At 36.8% G+C, this 24,599-nt stretch overlaps 1 protein-coding gene across 1 annotated transcript in view; it reads left to right on the top strand.

Annotated features, from left to right (window-relative positions):
- Positions 1-24,599, top strand: part of FBXL17 (F-box and leucine rich repeat protein 17) — a 477,493-nt gene that overhangs the window by 124,708 nt on the left and 328,186 nt on the right. The window contains exon 5 of the mRNA XM_065875233.1: positions 17,966-18,073. Within this exon, the coding sequence (XP_065731305.1) occupies positions 17,966-18,073 (108 nt within the window). The remainder of the gene's footprint in view (positions 1-17,965; positions 18,074-24,599) is intronic.

The following is a 24,599-nucleotide window of genomic DNA, read 5'->3' as shown; positions in this document are numbered from 1 at the left end:
TTGCTTCAAGAATGTCTGTACTGTACTTGTTTACTGAAGCATTTTTTATGATGTCTGATTTCACACTTTTGTCAGATAATTCCAACATCTGCATCATCATGGTGTTGGCATCTCTTGATCTTTCCCTGGGAACCTGAGGACAACACAGTGGTGAACACCCTGGATTGTCTTTTTGCCTCACACATCCCTCATTGGGTCATGGAGAAGCTAGCAACCTGGAAAAACCAGTGAACACAAGCCAAAACAAAGACAAAAACAAACCTCAGGAAAACCCTGCTGTCCTGCTGTTTCTAGCCAAAAGAAAAGTCTACATGTGTTTGTTTTATGTGTGATGCCCAGGATTTTGTTTTGTTTTGTTTTTTTTTGTTGTTGTACTTGGTGGGAAGAGTAGGATAATACATCTCATTCTGGAACCAGAAGAGAAGTGCTGGTGTGAATGTTAATCCCTGACGTGGCGAATATGAATCACGTCACTTCCTAGCTTCATACAGATAAATAATACAAACCCCCAGAAGCCATGAATACCCTGAAGATTTTTAGAAGGCAGTAAAAGTTAAATTCTATGAGTAAAAATTAAAACATGCTCAAAACTTTAAAAATTCAACTTTGAATATCAAAAATTTAGATATATTAATTTTTAAGACATGTTAGTTAAAAATTTCAAACCTGACATTAGAAGAAATCTGATAACACATAAAACAAAGTTAACTGTAATAGGTTATATTTTAATGAAAGTGACCTTATTTATGAGAAAGTTCTAATCTGATAGTCTTACCTCCATTTTTACAGAATATAAAACGTAGGTATAGAAGATTAAATAATGTGTCCAAGGTGGCCACAGTGCTGCCTAGGGCAGAGCCAGAATTTGATACCTGGATTTTTCATTCTTACCATATGTTTTGTACATTCACGTCTCTGGGCCCTTGTACCTATTGTTCTGAGTGGTCCGACCTCACCTCCATGCCTGAAATGATCTTTTAAAGGTCTCTCCTTTGTGACTTTCAAGATACCATTTGGTCCCCCCCACAAATGTGTAAAACTAATTGCTTTCTCTTCTGTGATCCAAAAGCAATTTTTGCATGACTATTTTAGCATTTATCTCATGTTATTATGGGTATCTGTGTACATTACTCCTCACCATCACTGCACATACATACATACTACACAGGGCTTTTACATACTTGATGATAAACATTTGTAAATTGAATTAAAATTAAAATCTGACTCCCAGTTTGACACTACTTTGTCATATTGCATTGCCTCCTCTAAATAGTTAATGAACTCTACAATGTTAGGTAAGGAGAGATTGCCTAAGATTTCAAAAGACCAAGCCTCTTCAACTAACTAAACCAAAAATCTCATTGAACAAAGATGTTTTTCTTTTGATGCTTTAGTGTTTCTTTCTTTATGAAATTCCAGAAACTTAGTTTTCACCCAGATTAACATATAATCTTTTCTCTCTTTCACCAAATGAACCAATTTATTTGAATACAATTGTATTGAGTTTGTATTGTATGAATTCTTTACATGCATTATATTTTTTAATCCTCACACGACTCAATGGGGGTAGGTACTGCAGTAACTGAGATGAGGATATTGGGATTTGGGGAGTTAAGTATGTAGCTGGTGTGAGGTGAAATGAGTGACTCAAATCTAGTCCTTGTGACTTCAAGTCTTAACCACCTCAAGCTGTAGATTCCTGCCGGCCCATTTCTTTTTATATATGCTTATATACATAGCGTTTGCCAGATCCTGATGCACATATTTTGAAAACATGAGGAAGGGGGAGAGCTTTGTGGTAGGGGAGTAAGGGAAGGTGCAAGTTGTATGGCATCTATTCCTCATTCAACCCCTGGTACTTGGTTTTAATTCCTATGGTTAGAGGGAGAGGGCCAGAAACTGAAGAAACTGTGTATGGAGAGACAGACAGACATTGTGAGATGGTGGCCCCATCGGGGCTCAGGTGGTGAGGTTTGGGGCAGAACTGGGGCAGAGGCCACTGGTTCCACTTGTGCAGTGCTCTGGCACTCCCAGGACTAGGAACTTCGATGCCATGACACTGGAGTGATCATAAGAGGCAGGAAAAGCCTTGAGCTCTGTTGAGTGGCTCTGCTGTAAGGCACACGGAGGCAACAGGAACCAGAGCAAGTCAGCACCTGTGGGACAGCAGCTAAAGCTGAGCACTTGGGCAGGAGCGAGTCACTACTTTGGGCATCCCAGAAAAGACCATGGAGAAAACTTAGAGATGCTAATTTCCATCAGTCAGACTAGTGGGGAATTCTAGCTCCCTAATTAGGTCACTAAAAGCAAATGTGTCTCTATTTTATAATTCCATGCAAGTGAGGTCTGGGATATATTTAATTATTGTTTTCAGACAAAGTACAGGCGAGAAGCTGTGTAATACAAGCACATTATCACCATGTTGCCGAAGCCGTTGGCTTTGAGAATTCCTGGAATATATCCCTCCACTAAGCATTGCATATTTGTGTACATTTCAAGTACCTTTTAATACTGTGTTCTAGATGTATGTCTTTTTCTGCAGTCCAGTTATATGTTGGAACAGTGATTCAGTGTTTTAAATTTTTGCTTTATATTTTGGGTCTAAACTAATGAATTGGCTCTACATAGTATTATGTTTCTTAACAATTTTTTTTAAATGTACATTTCTTCAATATATAGGGGAAATATATAAACAAATTTTCAAAAATTTGTTTTTGGCTTACCCAAGCAAAGCGTATTTAGATGTATATTGTTTTATAATACATTTTCTTCTTATTGCATGGAAGAATAAAGGCCAGGGAGAAATATGGTACTATTTTTTTTTTTTTTTTTTGTGGTACGGGCCTCTCACTGTTGTGGCCTCTCCCGTTGCGGAGCACAGGCTCCGGACGCGCAGGCTCAGTGGCCATGGCTCACGGGCCCAGCCGCTCTGCGGCCTGTGGGATCTTCCCAGACCGGGGCACGAACCCGTGTCCCCTGCATCGGCAGGCAGACTCTCAACCACTGTGCCACCAGGGAAGCCCATATGGTACTAATTTATATCTAATATTTTATAGGTTAAAATAATCTACATCCTATTTCTCTAAATTTTAAGAAAATTTACATTTTATTTCTTATAATTTTCTAAACTTATTTTTTTTTTTTTTTTTTTGCGGTACGCGGGCCTCTCACTGTTGTGGCCTCTCCCGTTGCGGAGCAACAGGCTCCGGACGCGCAGGCTCAGCGGCCATGGCTCACGGGCCCAGCCGCTCCGCGGCACGTGGGATCCTCCCACACCGGGGCACGAACCCGCGTCCCCTGCATCGGCAGGCGGACTCTCAACCACTGCGCCACCAGGGAAGCCCTAAACTTATTTTTTAAACATTTATTTATTTATTTATTTAATTTATTTTTGGCTGCTCTGGGTCTTAGTTGTGGCACGCAGGACCTTTGTTGCCGCCTGCAGGATCTTTAGTTGCTGCATGTGGGCTCTTAGTTGTGGAATGTGGGATCTAGTTCCCTGAGCAGGGATCGAACCCAGGTCCCCTGCATTGTGAGCGTGGAGTCTTAACCACTGGACCACCAGGGAAGTCCCCAAGTTTTCTAAACTTATATGAGTATTATTTAGGTTAAAATAAGAAAATCAATTTTAAAAAGCCTTCTCCCATGTTTTTTTTTCCTTTTTTAGCGTTTGTTTTCTGTGATAATGGAGTATTGATGTAGAACTTTGGAAAAGAAGAACATAAAGAAAATTAAAATCACACATATAATCCCACTACCAAGAGGTAGTTAACATTTTATCTCCTCAGTTTTTTCACTCTGCTTATATACTTAATAGAATGATGTTTAAACTCCTAATAATTATATATCCTGCTTTTTCAATTATATTATATTTTCCAATTTCATTAAATGTTTTAAGAAGATATGATCTTTCATGTCCACATAGCAGTCTATCAAAAATATATACCATCATTTAACCATTATCCTAATTTTAATACATTTGGGAGGCTTCTGTGTTTTTTCATTACTACAAATACTGCTACATTGAGCATCCTGGTCCACAAATCCGTCTCTGGTCTGCTGAGCCTATTGCTAGGAAGTCCCCAGATGTGTTCTTTTTGGGTAAAAATGTGTAACACCTTTAAGACTTTTACACTTTACTTTAAATAAATGTACATAAAACTCATCTAGCACAATGCCTGGCAAATAGGCACTCAAATACTGACTTTTAACATAGAAATTCTGCAGTATACTTGTTATTTCATCCTCAGTGATTTGGTTTTTCTAGTACCTGCCTTTCCTAGATTTGACTGATTCATTCACATATTCCATAAATGTTTAATGAGCACCTACTATCTGTCCAGCCCTGTTAAGGTATATGTTAACTTGGACTTGGGGAATGTTATGAAAATACTTAAAAACCTCCTTTGACCCCTTTTTCCTGAAGAGATGAATCTGGGTCTTGATGTTGTATACCATGAACTTTGCCCTTTCTGAGCTTCTGATTTAAAAAAATGAAATGAAACGTATTTATACAATATAACTTTTTTTTTTTATTCTGCCAAACTGACAAGGGAAATGCCTTTTTCTCACATTCTTGTTACTTGGCATCGCTTCCTCTGTGAAGGGTAAGTGTGTGGACCAAGTGGACTAGGTCAGGGTGGGTGATGGACTCGCCATGTTACTTCTAGTTATTGTGGGAACCTTATTAAAGGAGGTGGGATTTTATAAGCTGTTTGAAATGTAAGAACGAACATTTAGTGAGCTGTGAATGCATTTGTCTGACATGATGAAAAATGTATAACCTAATTTTAGATTTTGTTTTTTGATAATAAGTTTTCTTGTTTAAAGAATGTGAAACATGAATATGTAAGAAATGTTCTATATTCATACATTAGGGTGTTCGTATGCTTTTTTTAAACAGGTGATTATTGGCTCTCACTTATGATTAAAACATGGATAGTTAGGACTTTATACCTTGGTTAGATTTTATTTATTCTGGGAAGCATTTTTCTCTTGTTAAAATATTAATCTGAAATATTTTCACAAACACAAGTGACTTTTTGAAGGTCGTGCTCTTGCTTGTATGTATTTTCTTTTTGCAAATTATGCATCAGCCTCCCAGGGAGGAGGTGGTTCTTTGTGGTTATAGAATATTATACTTATAATAAACTAATTATATATTGATGAGTTAAATTCCTTATAATCACAGGTAAGAAACTTTGCTATTCTACTTATCATCTAAGACATTGGATATTTAGGAGCATTACAAAGCCCAGTTTGGGTGTATATACTTTGTTGTGCTTTCCAAAGGCTTTAACAACAGTAGGAAGGTACTGTCATCTCCAAGGGCTGTTAGAGTATTGTCAAGTGAGAACATTAAAAGTAGAATCGTAAATAGAGCTGCAATGAACATTTTGGTACATGACTCTCTTTGAATTTTGGTTTTCTCAGGGTATATGCCAAGTAGTGGGATTGCTGGGTCATATGGTAATTCTATTTGTAGTTTTTTAAGGAACCTCCATACTGTTCTCCACAGTGGCTGAACCAATTCACATTCCCACCAGCAGTGCAAGAGTGTCCCCTTTTCTCCACACCCTCTCCAGCATTTATTGTTTCTTGATTTTTTGATGATGGCCATTCTGACTGGTGTGAGATGATATCTCATTGTAGTTTTGATTTGCATTTCTCTAATGATTAATGATGTTGAGCATTCTTTCATGTGTTTGTTGGCATTCTGTATATCTTCTTTGGAGAAATGTCTATTTAGGTCTTCTGCCCATTTTTGGATGGGGTTGTTTGTTTTTTTGTTATTGAGCTGCATGAGCTGCTTGTAAATTTTGGAGATTAATCCTTTGTCAGTTGCTTCATTTGCAAATGTTTTCTCCCATTCTGAGGGTTGTCTTTTGGTCTTGGTTATCGTTTCCTTTGCTGTGCAAAAGCTTTGAAGTTTCATTAGGTCCCATTTGTTTATTTTTGTTTTTATTTCCATTACTCTAGGAGGTGGGTCAGAAAGGATCTTGCTGTGATTTATGTCATAGAGTGTTCTATTTACAATAGCCAGGACATGGAAACAACCTAAGCGCCCATCATCGGATGAATGGATAAAGAAGATGTGGCACATATACACAATGGAATATTACTCAGCCTTAAAAAGAAATGAAATTGAGCTATTTGTAATGAGATGGATAGACCTAGAATCTGTCATACAGAGTGAAGTAAGTCAGAAAGAAAAAGACAAATACCGTATGCTAACACATATATATGGAATTTAAGGGAAAAAAATGTCATGAAGAAGCTAGGGGTAAGATAGGAATAAAGACGCAGACCTACTGGAGAACGGACTTAAGGATATGGGGAGGGGGAAGGGTGAGTTTTGACAGGGCGAGAGAGAGTCATGGACATATACACACTAACAAACGTAGTAAGGTAGATAGCTGGGGGGAAGCAGCCGCAAGGCACAGGGATATTAGCTCGGTGCTTTGGAACAGCCTGGAAGGGTGGGATGGGGAGAGTGGGAGGAAAGGAGACGCAAGAGGGAAGACATATGGGAACATATGTATATGTATAACTGATTCACTTTGTTATAAAGCAGAAACTAACACACCATTGTAAAGCAATTATACCCCAATAAAGATGTTTAAAAAAAAAAAAAAAAAAAAAAAAAAAAAGTAGAATCAATATACCCTTAGAAATATAAGGTTATTTGGATTACTTCCTTTTATTATCTATAATTTTAGATATATTACAAAGTACAGGTAAACTTGTTTCGTACAGTTAAACTTTTTACTTTTATTTTACTGAATGAAAGTCTCATTTAACTTAACATTTTTCCATCGATACATAACTTCAGCCTGGTGAACAAGTATAGAATAGACAATTTATGTATTGTCATTTCTGTTTCTTTTCTTTTTGTCATTTCTATTTCTAATGGCCCAGTGGTAGGTAGGTGGGACATATCATAACAGACACTATCATTAAATGCTGCTTTATATTCTATCAAGTATAATGATAGGAATAAAAGTTAATTTTGTACAATAATGTTTGAAGTGACAGCTCCATGGAACTGGGGAAAGGAAGTGTATACATTGAGTAGTGACTAATCTTTATTAAGCACTTTGTATGGTATGTGTCCAGCACATGGGAATTTCTCTTGGAATGCTCACAAGAACCCCATTAGGTTTCTATCTCATTTTCACACTTTTTGGAAAACAGATAACTTCTTTAAGGTAGTAAGCTAGTAAGATGTGGAGCTGGATTGCAACCCAGGCTGAGTTCAGTGATTTCATGCAGTCAGATAATCTTACATTTCTTTTTGAGATAAATAAAAAGTATAATATCACTGATTTGAAATTAGTACAATAATTATATTTAAAATGCTTTCATTCCATATTATGACCAGCCAGTTAAGAAAGGTGTGACAGTGGGCATAAAAGATTCAGAAGAAACATGAGGAAAAGGAAAGGGAAGAACCAGAGAAAGGAGGTAATGTGACAGATGGAAACACAGGAAAGGGGAGAGGACAGCAAATGTCCTGGAGAGGAAGAGATATTCAGGCAGAGGTTGGGGAAGGAAGCAGAGAATGCCCAATTATATAGAAAAGGAGAGAACCCAGATGGTTTGGAAGTCTAAGTTACCTTATAATGGTGGCTTTTCCCTTGCTTTGTGAATCTTAGCGTGCCTTTCGAAATACTAACTAGCTCTTCTGCTATTCAGAGTGCTTCCCCTGTTTTTTGTGTGTTAGCCTTCTGGGACTTAAGTTCATTTCACCCTTTGCGATGAAACCTCAATCATAGATGATTCAGAGTTCAAGTTGTGTTTCCTACTTCTGTTTTTTCCTGTTTTCTTACATAACTCATGATACATCCACACAATCAAATTTTGGTAAGTGATCTGTCTGGTGGATTTAATGTAGCCTTCAGTCATATTCTTATGATTTTCTCCTTATACTCTTTGAAATGAATCCTCAAACTAACCATATCTCTTAATTTAAAAGTTTTATTTAGGAATGAAATAAAGCTTGACAGAATGGAAGAGGCTTTATTTTCAGAGAATTAAAACATATTTTCTGTGGTGTGACCAAAGAATTAATTGTATTTTTATGAAGCAACTACTTTATTATCAATTATGTTTAAGGTCTCAAATTTAGTGCTCATATAGATTCTTTGGTTGTACTTTAAGTATATTATTATGTTCTAATGAAAAGAGTACTGGGCTCCTATGTAACCCTGTATAGATTACTTTAACTTCTCTGTTTCTTCCATTTGTAAAATGGAAATTACACCTGCCCGTTTATCTAACTGGGTGAGTGGACAGATGTATATGTGTACTAGAAAATGCTTTGTAAATATTATTGCTGAATACAACTATGGCTGTTAGGTTAGTAGATTTCTTCTTAGATTACTCCTTTCATTAATTAAAGGATGAGCAGATGCAGAATAGACTAATTGTTCTGTTTCATTTACATTACCCAAATATTATTTCAATAAAATAAAGCAGTATTCGTCAAAGAAACTTGGTCAAAATATTAAAGGAAAGTGGTTGAGTCATACCTAACTTACCATAGATCTTTTTAATAGGGACAAATATCTATGCCATTAGTTCTGGACCAATGTCTTTCCCTTTCACAATACTTTAATGCATAACTTATAAATCTCTTTTTATCAGCCAATCTGACTTTTCCAAACGCAGACTAACATTAAGCAAGACGGGATGAGCAAAAATCAGGCAAGGTCAAATAAGCAATCAAATGATCAGATCCTCATTGGACACTAATGGAATTTTAGACTTTTAGAAAATGATTAGTTATGAATCTCAATGCCCTTTGTTGACAAAAGGTCAGTTTTTATAAAATTGTGGTAAATTTTTAATGAGATTTTTAAATTACCGTGTTGGATTGTTATCTTTATAAAACTATACATAGTTCATTTTTCATATTAAGTCTCACATGAACATTTTTGCTGGAATGATAAGGGTATTATGGCTCTGATTTTTTAAAGAGCCTATTGTTAGAGATATACTGAAATATTTACTGATAAATGTGATGTTTTAGAAGTGGATGGGGCTATTAATGAAATAAGGTTGGCCATGAGTTAGTAACTGTTGAAGCTAGGTGATTGGTGAATGGAGTTTTATGTATTGTTTTTTCTACTTTTTTATATTTTTGGAATTTTTCATAATAAAAGGGTAAAACATTTTACTGTTTTGTGCTTCTGATTTGCTTAATGGAATAGTTGTATCATGCTAATTAAAAGTCAAAGTTGTATTAGTAAATATGAGTTCTTAAATAATCCTTATTTTTCTCATGATATATAAAAGCAATACATATTCTAGCTTGCTACTGAAATGATATCAGGTGTATAATGATATCAGGCATACAATAGCTTAAAATGTTTGAGAAAAATCTTATTTGTAATAATTGAGTATAATTTTTAGTTATATTTTTGTCTTCTTTCTACATGTACTATGTAATTATGGCATATATATAGAAAGTAATAATTCACTGACTACTGCAAATGATTATATTAGTGATCACACCTATAATAAATGTTTTTTCTTATATCTTTATTGGAATATAATTGCTTTACAATCTTGTGTTAGTTTCTGCTGTACAACAAAGTGAATCAGCTATATGTATACATATATCCCATATCCCCTCCCTCTTGAGCCTCCCTCCCACCCACCCTCCTTATCCTGCCCCTCCAGATTGTCACAAAGCATCGAGCTGATCTCCCTGTGCTATACAGCAGCTTCCCATTAGCTATCCATTTTAAATTTGGTGGTGTATATATGTCAGTGCTACTCTCTCACTTCATTCCATCTTCCTCTCCCTCCTCCCCTAACCCCACCATATCCTCAAGTCTGTCCTCTACGTCTGCGTCTTTATTCCTGCTCTGCCACTAGGTTCATCAGTACCGTTTTTTTAGATTCCATATATGTGCGTTAGCATACGGTATTTGTTTTTCTCTTTCTGACTTCACTCTGTGTGACAGACTCTAGGTCCATCCACCTCATTACAAATCACTTAATTTTGTTCCTTTTTATGGCTGAGTAATGTTCCATTGTACATATGTGCCACATCTTCTTTATCACACTTGTAATAAATGTTTAACATTTACTCTTCTCACTAGATTGTAAGGGCAGCCTGTCTTAATCATTGTATGTAACACAGTACTTGGCACATAGTATTTGCTCAGTAAATATTGTTGTCTGACCATAGTTTAAAAGAAAACTATTTCTGTTTATATAACATTATTTTAGATTTCTTTCTAAAATTTACTAACGATATGAAAATTTTATTACATAAAGAGCATAGTGAAAAGGTCTTAATGAAATGATTTATAAAGTGAATCTGTACCAAGTGTTTTGTCTCCATATTTAGCTATTTCCTTTGATATGATCAGTACCAATTTGTTTTGTGTTTTTGTTATACTACTTCAAAGGAGGGGACTTTCTAGTGCATTAATTGTAAGTGTACACTACACCCTGTGAAAAATAATACAGAAAAACAAAGGAAGGTGAAAATGAAAAAGAATTTTTTCATAGAGTTTGAAGACTCCACTAAAGCAATGGAGAAATTTTGTGTTCCATTTTAAAGCTCCTACAAGTATAATGTATGGTTACTTGGTATCTAAGTAAAATTTCTTCATTTGGGACTTTTATCATCACAGTACTTCACATAGTACTTCTTTGTTGTTAGACGTGGATGCTTTCTGACTCTGGCACGTGCCTAGGCCTCACTGAGGTACCCATCTGTGTGGTATGCTGCTGTTCACGTGGGGGCGGGGACCTGCTGCAGCCATAGTCCACTGGCAGCCTCTCTGAGGCCAGAATACCCCTGTAGCTTGTCCTGGGTACACCTGCTGGGTTTTGAAGTACAACTTACCCTTTATCACCCTTCCGTTAGAGTCTTCAATGAATGGCTCCATCAATTATGTGCCTGCCGGAACTCAAGGAGACCTTACAGTTTTTTAATCCCTATATTACTCATGTTACCAATAAAATAGATTACCTCCCTCCCTCCCTCCCATATCAAGTCATAACCATTCTGCCAGGCTTTCAACCCTCCATAGTCTAGTCACCTCTTCAAACTTGGTTTCAGATCTAGTCAGAAGGTCCTGGGAAACTGAACTAAACTAGACTGGGATGCAGTACACAGGCTAAAATATTCCCAGGGATCTCGCTAGTAGTCGTGGCAGCTATACTTGTTCATATCCCAACCTGTCTCCTCTCTGCTCTCTGTACCTCATCTTCATACTGCACTAGTACTTGACATGAAGCATCGTGCATATCGTAGGTACTCAAATGTTTGTTGAACTAAAGGGATTTAAGAGACCGAGCAACTCTGAGTGAAATAAGCCCTTTACTATAAATGTGCTTTCTTCAGTTTTGAAGGTATTGCTGATTCTAGCCATTGACAACTGGGGTCACTTCTCTTCTGCTTTCCTAAACCAATAGGGGATACTTAGACAACCAAACTCTACTCCAGCTGACTTCTGCCCAGAAACATACGACTCTTCTAGTCTGATGAATTTTGCTGAACTGGAACACATGGAAATGTTTTTGCCCTTCAGTTATAAAGCTCAGTAATGAGGTTAGCATTCTTCCTGGAAAATTCTTTAGGAAGTAGACTCACTATGTCCTTGATCCCTGTTGCTCTTTGTCCTTGGTGGTGGAAAGAAGGCCTTGAATTGGTCCTAAAGTCCTAAGTGAGATTAGGTAGTCACCCTGCTAATTTCCTCCCATTCGTTTTCCAGTTCACTCCAGAATCAAAGTGCTGCTGTTTCTTTCTTTGAAAGCTGTATATCCCATTCTTAGCCATGGCTTCTTTGTGGCACTTGGAACCAATAAGATCAACAGATCAAATTTTCTTAGCATTAAAAAGGACTTGTTGGGCTTCCCTGGTGGCGCAGTGGTTGAGAGTCCGCCTGCTGATGCAGGGGACACGGGTTCGTGCCCCGGTCTGGGAAGATCCCACATGCCGCAGAGTGGCTGGGCCTGTGAGCCATGGCCACTGATCCTGCGCGTCCGGAGCCTGTGCTCCGCAATGGGAGAGGCCCGCGTACCACACACACACACAACATCGAAAACAAGGCATTAGCATGCATCAACATCGAAACAAGGCATTAACATGCATCAAGACAGGACTTCATTCGTTCACTCCTTTTCATTTTGGAGCCCCTGTTGTGTGCCAGGCCCTGTGCCAAGCACTGAGCTTAGTGCAGTGAATGGGATAGGTGGGGAGACCACCACTTAGTGAGCAAGGGTAGGGGGTGGTGGGGTGATGAAAACAGGTGGAAGAGTTAGGGAGGAGTCAGATTACGCAGGGCCTGGTAGGTTATAGAGGAGTTGGGATTTTATTCTTGGTGTAATTGGTACCATTGGAGCATTTTGAATGGCAGACTGACACGATCAGATTCACACTTAAAAAGATCACTGTGGCTTGATGGGTGGAGAACAGATTTGCGGGCTCAAGAGTGGCAGAAAGAGGTCCAGTGTGCAAGCTATTGAAAATGTCCAGGAGAAGGAGGACATGTCTTGGACCATGGTGGTCTGTGGTATCAGTACAGATGGCAAAGAGATAGCCCCATGTATACCCAGGGTCATCTTCAGTACTAATATTTGGAGGGTCTAGTTAGTTGTGAATGTTAGATTTAGTTATGGGACTGTTTCTGGATTGATTTCATAAGACTCTTTAAGAGAACTTATTAAAAGTATATATTTCTGGGGCTTCCCTGGTGGCGCAGTGGTTGAGAGTCCGCCTGCCGATGCAGGGGACACCGGTTCGTGCCCTGGTCTGGGAAGATCCCACATGCTGCGGAGCGGCTGGGCCCGTGAGCCATGGCTGCTGAGCCTGCGCATCCGGAGCCTGTGTCCCACAACGGGAGAGGCCACAAGAGTGAGAGGCCTGTCTACAGCAAAAAAAAAAAAAAAGTATATATTTCTGGGTCCTGAATTAGTAAGTTTGGGGTGAAGTCTAGAGAAAACTTTTTTTTTCTGAACAAGGTCACTAAATACTTTTATATTATTTAGGACACTCATGTAGGATTACACAGAACAATTCTTTGATGCCAGCAGTATAAAAATGTCCAAAGATTGCTCTACCTTTTTAGAGTTAATACTACAAATTCCTTTCCTCCCCAGATATGCTAGCATCATTTCCAAAAGTTAATCTTTCAGTGCAGATTACAAAACCCTTTTCATTGACTCAGTCTTACTCTGATAAAGATAGATCTCTCCTCCCATGTTCCAAGAAAACTTTGTCTTAAAATAAGAATAAATTGCATCTCTTTATTTAGAATCCTGAAATTTTTGTAAAAGCTTCTCCCATCCTTATTTTCTTATTCTTTAATTTTAATCCTTTTTAGGTGAAAGCGCTTTCCTGGATTATCAGGTTCTACTTAACGTGGTTTTATAATTCACTACCGTTAATCCAGCTTCTTCAACACTTCTGAATTAGACTACTCCAGTCCTCTCCTATGCTTTCCTCTTTTGGGAGGGTTCTCAGGATATACAGGACTATCACGGCATTGGCAGCACACCTGGTCTACCTATAGGAGATGAAAAAAGTAATCAAGGGAAGCACTTCTCTTCAGAAAATTGTTTAATAAGTTAGACCTACTGTGCCTTGATCCTTTTCACTTTACTTCTCTGGGGCTAAAGGGAGGGCCTTAAATTTGCTTTTGAGTGGAATTAGCACCATGAAATGAATCACAACCTAGTGTGTATAAGTTAAAGGGCATGGGTTTCAAAACCTAAAAGACCAAAGTTTAAAGCCCCACTTTGCCACCTGCTAGTGATTTGATTTTGGGGAAGTCAATCTCTAATAGGCTTATTTTAGTCACCTGTTAAATGGGGAGAATGTTGCCTCTTGAGGCTATTATGAGCATCTCCTGTGATGCATAGAGAGGACTTAGCTTGGCACACAGTAAGGCCTTAGTAAATATAGCCATTTTATTATCTACTCTCTCTTAAACTCTTTAGCTACTAGTACCCCAAACCTCAACAGAGTGAGCTGTGTCCAGAGACTGAATCCCTAGATTCAACAATTCAAAAAAAATTTTGTAAACAATAACTCTCCAAGCAAAATTAGTGACCCTGTACTGCTCACCTTCTGTTCTTTCTCTTTCTTCTAGCCCAGAATAGTTTAGTCATGTATGAACACTTCAAACACAGTGGCTATTACATTTGCCCCGTTTTAGAATTTTCTAGGCCTATTGTTTCTACCTCCTGGAGAGGTTTCTCTCTTGTAGCCACATTTGATCTCCCAAGAAACCACCCTCAAAGGATTTCTGAGTGCAGCTTTCAAGAGCTTATGAGAACTAACATTTTCCTTTTCCCTCTGCCCCCTGTGTTTCTGGTTTTCATTTGCTTAGGGTTTAGCAACTAGAGAAGGCCCCCTTAAGGTTCACAAATGGAAGCTCTACAGGAATCTTTGTGTGTGTTTATATTATTGAGGCTTTTCATGGTTCTTGTGACTCTGAAGGCACAATAGACATTCCCTATCACCAGGGCTTTTCCACCTTGTAACACTAAATGCACTTGCATGCTTTTCATGCCGCTATAAAAGTATAGGCTGGCTTTTAGAATGCCAGCTTAAGGAGACGGTCTTCTCTACGTCTGTCATATGAAGAGATGACCCTATTGAATCTGAGGTTCATCCTCTTTATCTCCATCACAGCTTTGACTAAAAGATCAAAATCTGCTTTGCAAGCTGATCTCATTCCCCCCTGATTTTCCGATACCACTTTCCAAATCCTGAGCCACATTTCTCTTTGCATACGAATTCTTTTCTTCTGCCTGCTTTTCCCACAGTCTGTGAGTAAGTAAGATCCTTCAAAATCAAACCGTTACAGGTGTCTTTGCAACAAATAGCACTGGGGCAATTCATATGCAAAAAAAAAAAAAAATGAACCTTTCACCTTACTTCACACTATTCACAAAAATCAACTCCAAGAGCACCATAGACCTAAATGTTAGAGCTAAGACCACCGTTAAGGAAATGAAAAGACAAGGCACAGAATGGAAGAGAATATTTGTGAAACAAGAATCTGATAAAGGACTTGTATTCAAGTTATATAAAGAACTCTTACAACTTAAGAAGAAAACAACCCGATTTTGAAAATGTGTGAAAAATTAAGCTTATACTTATCACATGACTAGTAATTCCACTCCTAGATATTTACACAAGAGAAATGAAACGTAATGCCCATACCAAGACTTGTATGTGAATGATCACAGAAGCATTATTTATCAAAGCTCCAAACTGGAAACAATTAAAATGTTTATCAACCAGTAAACAGATAAACAAAATGTAGTATAGCCCTACAGTGCAATTCTACTCAGAAATAAAATGAGCCAACTATTTATACATGTAACACCAAGGATGAATCTCAAAAACATTACACTAGTGAAAGAAGCTAGATACAAAAGACTACTTACGATAGAACTCTATATGAAGTTTCTAGAAAAGGCAGGTATGGATGTGTAAAGCATGGTTGTCTAGCGGTGGGAGCTGTGATTGAACATATGGGCATAAGGGATAAAGGGAATTTTGGGGGTGGTGCGATGCAAGTGTTCTACAACTGGATCCTGGTGTTGGTTGCACAACTGTTTAAGTTTAAGGCCTTTTATTAAGTCTCCTAAAACACATCTAAGCCTACTAAGAGTGTTTCTATACTCCAAGGACTTACTCTGGTCTTGTTTGGCTTATAGGACTCTGTTGATGCTGGAGGCTCCTCCGAGCTCTCTTATTCTGATTCCTTGAGCTGAAAGAGAAAGACCCACCAAGCACATTTTAATACCTTTTTTTCTTCTCTCTGAAAGCTCTAACCCCTTGGACTTGAGCTTTCTTGTGTCCTTAATCCTTATCTGAATTCCTCTTCCCCCTTTTGAAGGTGGACCTAGGAGAGGCCTGATGTTAGAGTGAGATTAGGCAGGGTTATTTAACCAAATGGCCATAGTTATTTAACCTTTGTTCTCTCTCATCTTCCCCGCCCACCCCACTTTTTAATAGAAGTTTGTTTTCACTAAAGCTTCAGGCAGTTTTAGTGCCTTAAGTATTCTTTGTTAACATAATGTTTTTAGAAAGCTGAGTGTCAGGAAGGCCCATTTTTAATTTATCAATGGCACCCTTACTCTTAATCTGCTGAAGCATACTTTACTTTTGAGGGCAGAATTAATCTTTTATCAGACGTACCATGGATGCTGTTGGTTTCATTATTTTAGGAAAATATTCTTGGGTTGTTTCAGAATTAATGCTACCCACATACGTTTATTTTCCAATATCTATTCAGAATAGATAAGGAAGATACAAAGTAAGAGTCACCCATATTAAATTTAATGCAAAGGAGATGCAAGTCACTGCTATTTGAAAAACTAACAGTGATGTTTAACTTGTTGATTTCATCTTGACTGTGAAGAAAGTGAATCTGAAATTAAGCCTATGATAGAGAATATTTGGACCTTCTTTAATAAGCTACAACTTTGTGGAACAGTGAAGAAAATGTTAGCACAATTATAAGAAGATAATTTTATACATGGAAAGTTTTTGGAGGTTGAGGGAGACAAAAAAGGAATTTCAATCTGCCCTTTGTTTAAAGCAGGGCCATGTAGAAATGCCAAAAGCTGTCAGTGTAACTTCTTTGCAGCTCTGGGGCCTCAAGTTTTCACATCCCTAAGAGTCTCTTAGGGGCTTGTTAAAAATACAGATCCTTGGGCCACACCCCTTTTGGCTCTGAGATTTTACTAAACTCCTCAGGGGATTCTAATATGTATAACATTAGGTAAGGTTCTTCAGAGAATCGGAATTAGTATGAGGTGTGTGTGTGTGTGTGTGTGTGTGTGTGTGTTTGTAAAAGAGATTATTGTAAGGAATTGGCTCATGTAACTATGGAGGCTGAGAAGTCCCCAAATCGGCAATCTGGAGACCAAGGAAAGCTGATGGTGTGCTTCTAGTCTGAGTGTGAATGCATAGGAACCAGGAGAGCCGATGATATAAGTTCCAGTCCAAGTTTGAGTCTAAAGGTAGGAAACTGGTGTCTCAACTTGAAGACAAGGCAGAGAGAGAGAAAGAGAGAGAGAGAGAGAGAGCAAATTTTCCTTCACTCAACCTTTTTGTTCCATTCAGACCTTCAACGGATTGGATGTGACTAAGGTTGAGTGGTCACCTTGGGGAGAGCAATCTGCTTTACACAGTCTACTGTTTTAAATGTTAATCTCATCCAGAAACACCCTCAGACATACCCAGAATAATGTTTAATCAAATATCTGGGTGCCTCGTGGTGTAGTCAGGGTGACACATAAAATTAACCATCACACCATCCAAATCTGAGGAATTTGAAGCAGTAAGGGACAAAACCAGATTTCTTGGAAGAAACACTTGTAGGGAGAAACTTTATAAAGAGACCATTGTTGCACTTTAGGAAGCAATTGTACAATTTCAGTTATAAAAGATGTCCAGACTAGGCAAATTCATAGTGACAGAAAGTTGCCAGGGGCTGGAGGCTGGAGTTGGAATAGGGGAGTGACTGCTAATGGGCATGGTGTTTCTTCTTGGGGTAAGGAACATGTTCTGGAATTAGATATTGGTGATGGTTGTACAACTTGTGAATATGCTAAAAACCACGTGAACTGTTCCTTTTGAAGGGGTGAATTTTGTAGTTTGTGAAGTGTATGTCAATAAAATATGTACATATCTATTGAGAGAGATGCGAAGAAGTGGAGGTAGATAGTGTTGACATCTCTGGGACATTTTCTGTGAAGAAGTAAACAAACATGGGGTGATAGAAAGGGATGTGGGGTTGAGGAAGAATTAAAAAAAAAAATCACAGGACATATTGCAGCGTGTCTGTATATGGATTCAGATGATCCATTGGAAAGGAAAATATTAATGATGCAAGGTAAGGCAGAGGGAATTTGCAGTAGCCAAATCCTTAAATCCACTCACTGTAATGCCACCTTGACTTTCTTCATGTCTCTTCCCTAGGTGACAGATCAATCGGTGAAAGCATTTGCTGAGCACTGTCCTGAACTTCAGTACGTTGGCTTCATGGGTTGTTCAGTTACTTCTAAAGGAGTCATTCATCTAACCAAGGTAGGAACCGTGGCTACGTCTCCTTAGTTTTTCCGAGTATCATTCATATCAGTGCCCTAGCAATGTTATACGTACTTGAATGAGGACTACTCAGAACCATTATAGAAGTGTAAGTAGTGTTTGGTAAAATTAAAATCACTTTCAGGCAACAATACAAAATCTATCCTTTCTGAAATGGTACATTCATTTAAATAAGAAACTTTTTTGCTTTTTCATTTGCTAATGACTATGAAATATATACATTAAAGAAACTGATATATATGACAAAACATATTGAGATGTTAATGTATTGTGTTAGAAGATATTTTGATGAAAGTGTTCACTGGTCACATATCATTAGATCTTCTGAGCATTTGGCTTTTAAGAAGTGAATATGGTCAGTGCATATGATTAAGCTGAGTATGTAACGTGAAAAGAGAAGCAAATGTATGTCAAAAATTAACTTTATAGTTCAGAGAGTTTACTTATATACCAAATATATGAAATCTCATATTTTAGCAATAATGAAAATACCAGTTCCTTTGTAATCTCTCCCTTTCAATGTGTCATCTCTGCTGTTTTTCAGAGTTCTAAAATAATTAGGAGCTAATTCTTATATACATGCTTTAGAAAACTGGTTACTATAAAATTTACTTGTGTATTATCTGAAATTTGTCAGGTCTCTTCAAGCTTACAGCTTAGCGGGATATAATGTTTCTCTTTCTTCCTAGGAAAAGAGCAAATGTTTACGAGTTACCTAGAACAATGGCAATAAGGCCCAGTGGATAGGAGTCTGGGCTCTGTTGTCAGCTCTTGTTTGAATCTTGGCTCTGCCATTTATTACCTAAGTGAGCAAATTATTTTTCAGGGAATTAATTGAAGTAATATATGCAAGATGCTTGCCTCAGTATCAAAACCACAGTAAGTGCTAAGTAAACTTTAGCTACTATTATTAAAATAGGTGCTACAATATCTAAATTGCTGGAAAATCAGAGCAAACTTTGGAAAAAAAAAATCAAATCACTGTTCTAGTCTAGTGTATCTGAAACAGAGCCTGTGGTTGTTCTGTGTCTTAAATGACTGATCAGCTTTAATTATATTTTGAGGATCAGAACCTAAAGCCAGCAGAGAGGACAGGCACGTTATTCTCTCTTATTGCTCTATCAAAACATCTCAGTGTAACCAAGACCATATGTAACCATAATTTTTTATTCATTTTCTATAACCTTGGCCTGAACATTTTGGTAGATGAATATTTTTCTCGTCACATCTAATGCTGCTTATGGTGTAGAGTAGAAATGCCTTTGGATGAACAGCTTGTGCACAACAAGGGTTATAATGACCGTATGTGGGCTTTTTACGATCACTTGAAATTGTACTCATTAAAGACAAAACAAGACTTATTAGATCAGTAAGTGCTTCCCTGAGCATTTTGAGATGGCCAAAAATTATTGTACACTGGTACTTAAAAGATCAGAATTATTTTCTTTGACAAAATAGTAGCGATAGCAAATGTCAGCTTTGGAAGGCTTAATTTGCTGAGAAGATTATTGTGAAGATTATATACCAGGATTGGTGTTTTGGCCTGTTAGCAGTCAGAATCTACTGGATTCATATCAAAGCTGGTCCACAGCATTTTAGGAGCATCTTTCTTGCTCAGCACAGTATTTGTTTTGATGAGAAGACTGGTTTGTAGCATAATATTGCTTAGTTTCATGGATTCGGGTAAAGGCAAGATAGCATTTTAAGCATGCATAACTTTTGCGAAGCTATTTTGGTTATCTTATCTCTTGAAAACCAAGGGTAGAACTCAAGCTTTAATAAAATAACAGCTTTTTTGTTAAAATATTTGCATTCTGACAGTGTTTTTCTAGTAAGACATTATACAAAGTATAATTTACATTCACAAAATGTCTGTAAATATATAAATGTTCCTAGAAAGTTGTGTTACCCTTATTATAATCATGGTATATAGCTCTAAATAATTTATTATCAACGTGGTATGTAATTCTTAGGTAAATGATTAGGGAGATATGAGATACAGAGTGTTGAGAGTTACTGGTATAAATACATTTAATTTTATATGATTTAGAAAACCTCTCCAAGTTATTACTTTACTAAGTCTCTGGCTCTAAGTTTGCTACTAGAAGCAGGTGCCATAAAATCCCTGTGCCTTAGTTTCCTCCTATGAAGAGATGTGCCTGTATTAGGTGATCTATCTCTGGAATTTCTTACAGCCAGACAAATCTCTGAATTTGAGTCATTGGCCTGGACGGGACTGTGAGTGGCTGTCACTGAAACTAAGGAATGTCAAGTCTTTAGTAAGTTAGAAGGGAAAATTGGGGATTTGTGACATCTTAGATTGTTAAATCAAGGGCAAGAAGACAGAAGATTGGGAATAAATGGAAGAATATTGATATTCTATTACTGTGGTCTCGTGGACTTAATTTTACTTTGATGCTCTCCGTCTTGGCTGGACTCTATTTATTGATGACACACCTTTAGTCTTCAGATAGATTCTGCTAATATCAAGCAATATTGAAGTAAGGGGCCTTCCTTCTAAGCTGCTGTGACTATGTAAATGAGAGTCCAGAAGTAGCCAAGACTGAATGCCCACAGGTTGAGAAGATAAAGTCAGCTTTACCAGAGCGGGTTTAGAAGCAATGATAAGAACTTTTGAGGTCTCTAACAGTTGAGAATGTTAATGACTTGTATCGGGCAGAATTGAGCTTCCTCCAACACAGGTGTGTTCTTTTCACTGCCATGTACCTATTTATAAATGTAAAATATTTCTATCTTGTACTTTTGCTCTCTTTCCCACTTTTCAAAAACAAGTTCAGCAAATGTATAGTTAACCCCTAGTGACTAAACTGTAGTGCCTAAATATCATTTGCCACATTAAGGACTAATAGGAACATGTCAAAGGACCCAAAAGCCAACATGAAGTGCCTCTCACTGGCCTAAGCTGGGATGCGTTGAGCATCAAAAAGGAAAATGGCTGAAATGGATTAAAACAAATGTATAAAAGTCATGAGTTTACAATGATCTATAAAAAAAACAAAACAGAACTGGATTTCTTCTTCCAGTTAAGATGGAGTAGTGGGGACCAGATTTACTCTCTTCCCTGAAACAACCTAGAAAAACTGACAAAATATATGAAACAATGGTCTTCAAGACACTGGATATCAGACAACCAAGGACAGTGATCCCTGAGATCTAAGAAACAAACAAGAGAAGCCCTATGCTTGCCTTCGTCTAATATGTTGGAAGAGTTTCCAGCTTGTAGCACAGAGAGGGATAACATAGGCAAAACTCAGCAGACTATCTGAGTTGAGACAGAACCGAAAGTCCAGGGAGACCAGGATAGCCAGAATTCAGAGGACAGAGTACCAGAGTGGAGAGAACTTGCATAGAAAACCCCAGAGATTGGAGTATGCTCTCCCTTCCTTGCTCATCCAGTCCTAAATAACCCATGAGTAAAGAAGAAATCAAAAGAGAAATTAGAAAGTATTTTGAACTGAATGAGAATGAAAACACAACACATCAGATTTAGTGATGCTACTAAAGTATTTACTTTAAATACCACCAAACACCTGTATAAAAAAAAAAGGTCTCTAATCAACGACCTTAGCGTCTGCCTTATGAAACTTGAAAAAAGAAAAGCAAATTAAACTCAAAGTAAGCAGAGGAAAGGAAATTATAAAGATCAAAGTGGATATCAATGAAATGGAAAACAAAAAAAGAGAAAATTAACGAAATTAAAGGTTGGTTCTTTGATAAACTCGATAAATCTCTATTGAGACTACTTAAAAGAGAGAGAGAGAGAAATTGCCAATACCATGACTCAGAGGAGTAACATAGCTACAGAGTCTCCAGATATTAAAAGGATAACAAGCGAATATTATGGACATCTTTCTGCCTCTAAATTCAACAAGTTAGATGAAATGGAAAATTTATTTGAAAGATGCAAACTTCCAAAGCTCACTGAAGAAGAAATAGATTACTTGAATACCTCTATATCTCTTAAAGAAATTACATCTGTTGTTAAAACCCTTCCCTCCAATGACACTCTGTGCCTAGATTGCTTCATTGGTGAATTCTACCAAATATCTGATATATTTTAAAAGCTTTATCAGTAAGAGATACATACTTGAGTATTTACTAGTGAAGTGACACAATGTTAGGGATTTGCATTAAAATATTACAAAGGGATAAAAAGAAAAAAAAGTGGATAGGCCACTAAAGGAGACAAAAATGGCAAAATATAGATAATTGAGCTGAGCTATAGGACATGGCGGTTCATTATATTATTCTCATTACTTATATTTGAAAATTTCCATAATAATAAAAAAGCTTTTAAGGGGTTAAAAAGTTAAAAATGTTGCTATTAATATAACACGATAAAATCATATTATTCAATAGCATGCTTTTTGAGAATGCATAATACCATGGAAAATGCTCAGGATAATAATTAATAATCATATACATTAATATATAATATTAATTTAAAATCAGTTGAACAGATAAGCCAATGGAATCTGAAATGTCAAAGTGACACATTATTTTTACGTATAGTTGGAGTGCAAACCTCAGAAATGCTGTGGGTTCATGAGTTTAATGCCACAGATCCATTGTGAATTGACTTAGATCAGTTCAAATGATTTCTACCAGTAGTCAGGAAGATGCTATTTTATATGACTATTAAGGACGATGGTGAAGAATTTTTGACAAAATGTTCATTTTCATTATATGCTATATAAAAATTTATATTTGTCATAACTTAAGATTGTTGATAAATTTAAAAGTTGTGTTTATTAATTAATGATATAATTCTGATAATATCTTAATTAATGATATTAATTCTGATGATACCTTAGATCTTATTGTTGCTTCAGTTTTTCAGTTTATAAACATGAACTGAATTCTTAGGATGTGTCAGATATGGGTATGTTTGTTTTTGTTTTTAAATAGAGGGGTTTTTTTTTGAAGGTAACAGCTAAAAAAACGCCCAAAGTTCAGATATTTTCTTGGACCATATCATATTAAAGAACTTTTTTAAAAACACATATTTTAAAAGTGCTTATGGCTGAAAATATGAAATATTTTCTGAAGAAAAACAAAATTGATTTTTTTCACTCAATTTAACATAAGTAAGTGAAAGAATGTTCATTCATGCAGCTAACTCAATTTTCATCTTCCTTTTCATGTTTATTCAGAGACTAGAAATGAAAGATGAACTTTCTTGTCTTTCAAATTTCCAAACAACAGATCAGTTTAGAATGTCTTATTCTAAAGGCAGAACATATTATTTTGCTACTTTAGAGTTGTTTTAGCTGTTAAGTTGTAGATTATCATTTCATTTGTTTCTGATTAATTATAGGTACTTGAGTGATATTTTAAGATGTGGCAAGTGTGTGTTCTTAAGTTCATTCAGCTCTGAAATATTCCCTAGTGAGTATGACCAGTGAGGACTCTGAAGAGGTATTTGTAGGATGACTGTGCTTTTGGTTCTTTTTAGCTTTCCGGGAGTTAAGAGTTGAGCCAAAAATCAAGTGTTGGGAATTTAGGCGCTGATTCTCTAGGCCTGGTGTGATCCATTAATAGATTTTTTCTTTGAAGTTCACAACGGAGAGCAAACTGCTTACTGCTGTCATCAAAGCTAATAGGATGACTGCTATGGTATGACCAGGGCAAATCACCTAATCTCTTAGCCTCAGTTTTCTCATCTGTAAAATGAGGATAGTAATAACATCTACCTATCTCTTGGGTTTTAGAGGAAGAGTGCTTGGCACATACTAAAGCAGCATTTGAAAAATAATATATATAAATAAATAAGTTAATTAGAAAAATATTCATCATTATGTATAAAAGCTTCTTATAACTCTTTAGTCCTAATCCATTCATATTCTTTTATTAAAATAAAAATGAAAAATAATTTTCATGAAAATAAATCTTAGTTAAAAACTTTATGACCCTTCTTTCTACCTGAGTGCCAAGGCTGAATGTTAAGATTAAAAACTGTTTGTCTGCTCTTCATGGTTTGGTTTTGTTTTTTCCCCTTTAATACACTGAACAACTAAAATAATATTTTAAATAAAATCATTAAAAAAATTCCTACCATAGCAATATACTGAATCAGAGGAATACACTTTTGTACCTTATTTTTTCATTTTTTTATAGAAATATAGGGGATTTACATTGTTGCATTAATTTCTGCTGAACAGCAAAGTGATTCAGTTTTACATATATATATACATTCTTTTTTGTAAATATTCGTTTCCATTATGGTTTATAACAATATTGAATATAGTTCTGTGTGCTATACAGTAGGACCTTGTTGTTGATCCATTCTATGTATAATAGTTTGCATCTGCGAACCCCAAACTCCCAATCCTGCCCTTCCCCACCCCACCTCCCCCTTGGCAACCACAAGTCTCTTCTCTATGTCTGTGATTCTGTTTCTGTTTCATAGAAGTTCATTTGTGTCATATTTTAGATTCCATCTATGTGATATCATATGGTATTTATCCTTCTCTTTCTGACTTAC

The sequence above is a fragment of the Phocoena phocoena genome, chromosome 3 (assembly GCF_963924675.1).
Source record: "Phocoena phocoena chromosome 3, mPhoPho1.1, whole genome shotgun sequence".
Taxonomy (NCBI): domain Eukaryota; kingdom Metazoa; phylum Chordata; class Mammalia; order Artiodactyla; family Phocoenidae; genus Phocoena; species Phocoena phocoena.
The sequence above is the reverse complement of the archived record's forward strand: the minus strand, read 5'-3'. Positions and strand labels throughout refer to the sequence as shown.